Here is a 4,448-nt window from a genome sequence, read left to right as displayed (position 1 = left end):
ACCTAGCATTTTGGTGAAGGGAAAGGGACAGAAGAAGAATTAAGAACCTACGCATTTTTCACTTCTTCAAGTTTCAGAGGACCAGAAGGACTCAATCCAAGGGCTAATCTATCTGTAGTTAAATCTGAATGTAAACTATCAGACTCGGATGCAGAGTCATAATCGCTTTCACTCCGATGTCTCCAGCTCCAAGATTTCTCATAATTAGAAAAGCGTGCAGACCTCCTCCACTGAGGATTTTCCTCATTGATGAAGGACCAGTAGTGGTATCTATTCCCACCAAAGGTAGAGCGGAAAATGGTTTCAATATCGAAATCATCTTCACAAAAGAATGGATCTCCTAAAGAAATCAAATTTGACTGCATTTAGTAATGACTCCACAATATGCTTTATATCCCATCTGGAATGTTATATTTTATATTAAAAGTAAAAACAGAAATGCTGAAATTCGGTCCTCATTTAAGAAAGCTTATGATGATAGATCAAATCATCAAATCAAATTAATTCATGGTCTCTGGTTCTTTAAACTCTCAAAATTCTACTTGTGCAGACAGTAAGTTTCCCGGACCAGATTCGATTAGAAAATTTCCACAGAAGAAATCAGCGTACAACTATATGATACATATGAAATATTCTATGACACCATAAGTATTTCAGACACCCTTACTTCTGTATCGATGACTTCCTTGACCGTTATTCCTGTGCTTTCCAGAGGCTCCAGCGGTATATTGCTTTCTAAACCATGACGGCCCCCCACTTGAAGATGGATCATCCTCATCATCAATATCTTGCTTCCATCTCTAAACCATACAGAAAAGAAAGTAACCATAACCACTTTAGATGCAACATTGTAAGAGATACTAATGATAATCATGGAAGATTAGAAGCAAAGGAACCTCCTACACAGTATCTATGACCAACACAGTTCATACAGAGAAGACCTAAGTAGATGAATGATAAAAGGTACTAGTAAAGATAAGATGGGGAGGAGAGCTGAGAGCATGAAAGGTCATCCCAATAACCCTAAAATCTGAAGTGCCAACTTTAGTAAAGAGTTCCATAATTAATGTGTATAAACAGAGGCCATCTCATCATTTCACAGCATTTTGAACATTATAACAGTTATAGGAGATAAAAGGATATATATATAAAAACTTAAGTCACTAATCGTATTGCCAGAACTTAAGAATGTCAGAAATCATGTTCATTCTGATAGAAATTTCATTGCAGAAATAATGAAATATAACCTAGAATGGAACAAATGTGAAGGGAAACGATGGGTATTGTATAAATTGTTCCAGTTACCCTTCATAAGTATTATTTCTATAGGATGGAAGCTCCTCTAAAGTACACAAGTTGGTAAAGTGAGAAAGTAGGGGTCGTAGCACCCTTGGATAATTAAATTCAGTCAAAATAACAAACATAAAACACAATAAAATCAAAGTCCAAAGAAATGCAAATAGAAATGAATAACTGCAGCAAGATTAAAATGAAAAATGATCAAGAGTCTTATTGACAACCATATGATCGAGTTATCCGGTTCCAAATTTGACCATCTGTCTCAATTTGTTGTGAAGAATGAGAAAAGCACATACAACTGGACACAAGAGATGAATAAGAGAATATCAAGATAAGTTTGTTATCCGTGCATTGAAAAATTGTGCAAGCATCACGAACCTGAAATAGGAACTCTGCATAATCATTCATACTGCGAATTATTCTTTGCTTTCCATGCATCTTCCTAAACCTTCTCGAGTAATGGTTGCATTTCTGCAATATAACAATTAAGTAATGCTTTCACCCCCTAAATAGAAAAGGCCTAAACAGCAAAATTCAACACCACACAAATTTCTTAATCTTAAAACACAAACAAACACTTTAACATTTTTAAATCAACCGTGTAGATTGCAAAATCTTAATACTCCAGGATCATTATCATAAAAAAACATTTTGCTTTGTAACGATTCCATAAATTGTAGACAAAAGTTGATAGAGAATCAGAAACAAGCGAAAATTAAAAGAGAGTAAATTGGAATCTAATGGCGAATGAAAGAGTATGATTAAGCGAAGAAAAAGGGAAACTAACAGAATCCCAGGAATTACGCCGTTTGCGTTCCAAGAAGGGAGTGGAATGAAAGAGTGCAGCCCGAAGAGAGAAATGGAGATTGTTGGTGTTAGAGCTCAAGAGTGAGGCTTTCATGGCACCGATGTTCATTGTTTTCGTGGTGGTGATAGTGATGGTGCAAATCGATCTTGAAAGCAATGAACGATGATGCTTTCAAAGGGGCAAACGAACCCAGTAACCCTTAAGCAAAAGAAGGGGTTCGGGGATGTCTAATTAACACTCAATATTTTTAAAACGTGTTAGGTTTAAATTTTGCATTCTTTTTTTAAACAAAATAATTAAGCTGCAATGCAAGCATAATTATTTAAAGCATTTAACTAATATTTGGTTCCTAAAATTTTGAGTAAAATCTTAATCCGCTCCTAATTATTTTACAAATTTTTATTCTGTTTTTCTATCAATATTTTTTAAAATTAATATATTGTTTATGTATATTGTTAATTCAGAATGTTGTTGTTTTGTTTTTTTTTTATCATTTTACTTTATTACTATCTCAAACATTGCTATCATTGTCAACGCGACTCTATCATCTTCGTCTCTTTTAAATCATATCCTCTCACTTTACTAGCATCATTTACCTCATTTTTACCATATTCACTTCTGTCTTTAATCCTCAATTTTGTTCTTGATACATTTTTTATAATTTCACTTATTCTTACAACAATACAATCTACTCTTAGATTCATATCTCACTCCGTTTAAAGGTTCGCCGTCTTCTCTCTTTCTTTTTTCTTTTCCATTTGTCTCTCTTGTCTATGATAATTTTTTAAATTTTATTAATTTTAGATCTATATTTTAGTTTGTTTAAAAAAATAAATGTTGTAGCATATAATTTTGTTGTTGTTAGAATTGAGAAATGGTGATATCCTCGACGAGAATAAGGGGTGAAAGATAGGATTAGACATAACGAAGGTAGAGTGAGAGAGGTATGATAAAAGAAAATAATGTAGATGATGGAGAAGGAAGATAAATTTGTGGTGACATTAAAAGATATTAGTGAGATGCAATGGCAGATGTTAGATGATAATGGAAGAAAAAGGAATTAAAAAAAAAAAGAAGTAAAGTGTTTTTAGATGTACAAAATGACACTGTTTTGCTAATTTACCACGACGCAATTTATCTTTTTAAATGGTAGCTTGACACATATTGAGTTAACGATATATATAAATAAGATCCGTTAACTTTAGATGAAGACATTAACAGAAGGAGCATAATACCTGGCAAAATTAATCATAAGAAGCTGTAATATCATTTTTCAATCGATGAGAAACAGGATAAGAATTTGTGAAATTGTTAAGAACGGATTAGGGATTTACTTTAAAATTTTAGAGTTTGAAAATAGTTTAAAAAGTTGTAGCATGCAAACTAAAAATGATTTTCATAACACTATAATTATATTTAATAAAATAGTTTTTAAAATTAAAAAAAACCATAATAAATACAGACTTTAATTTTGATACACTGATAATGTAAAGTATTTTATACGGTGATATAATTACATTTATTTTTTTGAATGATTATTTATATAGTCAATATAAAAGATAATTATTTTTACTTATGTGACATTACGTAATTAGATATATGTATACAATTATCTTACACTAATAGTACATCAAAATTAAATTCAATAGACAACTTATATTCTCATAAAATTTTAAAAATAAAAAAAGACATAAAATAAAACACAAATCAAATATATAAGACTTTAAATTTTTATATTTCTAATATGTTTTTAATGTATTAAAATATGTTAAAAACATCAAAATTACTCTTTTTAATTTGTATAACTGCTCCTTATTTGTTAGCTGATTCAACTAAAATATTACATAAGAATTAATTTTTAATAAAATCAGAAAGACAAATCATTTTTTAAAATTTTAAAATGTAAAATGGTATTTTAGAAAATAATTAAGTTATAGTTTTATCTTATTAAATACTAATATGTGTAATATTTTAAAAGTAAAATCTACTTTTTTTTATTTAATTTCTTTATATACAATCTGACCAATATAAAATTGATTAAGTAATTAAGATTATACTCAATAAAATACAAATTTTTGATTTTTCAATGCGTTGAATGCATAAAAATTTTGAAAACCAACATTGATTTTATATTTTTAATAAAAGTTTATTTATTCAGTATCATTAACTAATGTTTTTAGGAACTTAAATATCAAAGTAGTTTTTGAATTTGTATTTAAGCCTCATAGTAATTCTTAAAGTTAATAATTTCTCAAATTTATCTTTGAAATTGTCCTCCGAAACTTATAGTAGTCTCTAAAGTAATTTCCGTTCATCCTTACCATTAAAAAAGACTAAAACG

The 4,448-nt window shown here is 29.6% G+C and overlaps 1 protein-coding gene across 3 annotated transcripts in view; it reads right to left on the bottom strand.

The window, feature by feature from the left end:
• Positions 1-2,346, bottom strand: part of LOC107492888 (uncharacterized) — a 3,158-nt gene extending 812 nt beyond the window's left edge. For 2 of the 3 annotated variants that reach the window (XM_052262754.1, XM_052262755.1), the window contains exons 1-4: positions 2,087-2,346; positions 1,678-1,770; positions 668-800; positions 52-340 (exon numbers count right to left, since the gene is read on the bottom strand). In XM_052262754.1, the coding sequence (XP_052118714.1) occupies positions 52-340; positions 668-800; positions 1,678-1,770; positions 2,087-2,215 (644 nt within the window). In that variant the 5' untranslated portion in view covers positions 2,216-2,346. The remainder of the gene's footprint in view (positions 1-51; positions 341-667; positions 801-1,677; positions 1,771-2,086) is intronic. The other variant, XM_016113947.3, reaches the window with a different exon arrangement.
• Between the last annotated feature and the right edge of the window lie 2,102 nt (positions 2,347-4,448).

The sequence above is a fragment of the Arachis duranensis genome, chromosome 6 (genome assembly GCF_000817695.3).
Source record: "Arachis duranensis cultivar V14167 chromosome 6, aradu.V14167.gnm2.J7QH, whole genome shotgun sequence".
Lineage (NCBI taxonomy): Eukaryota > Viridiplantae > Streptophyta > Magnoliopsida > Fabales > Fabaceae > Arachis > Arachis duranensis.
Note: the sequence above shows the minus strand (reverse complement) of the source record. Positions and strands in the feature narration are given on the sequence as shown.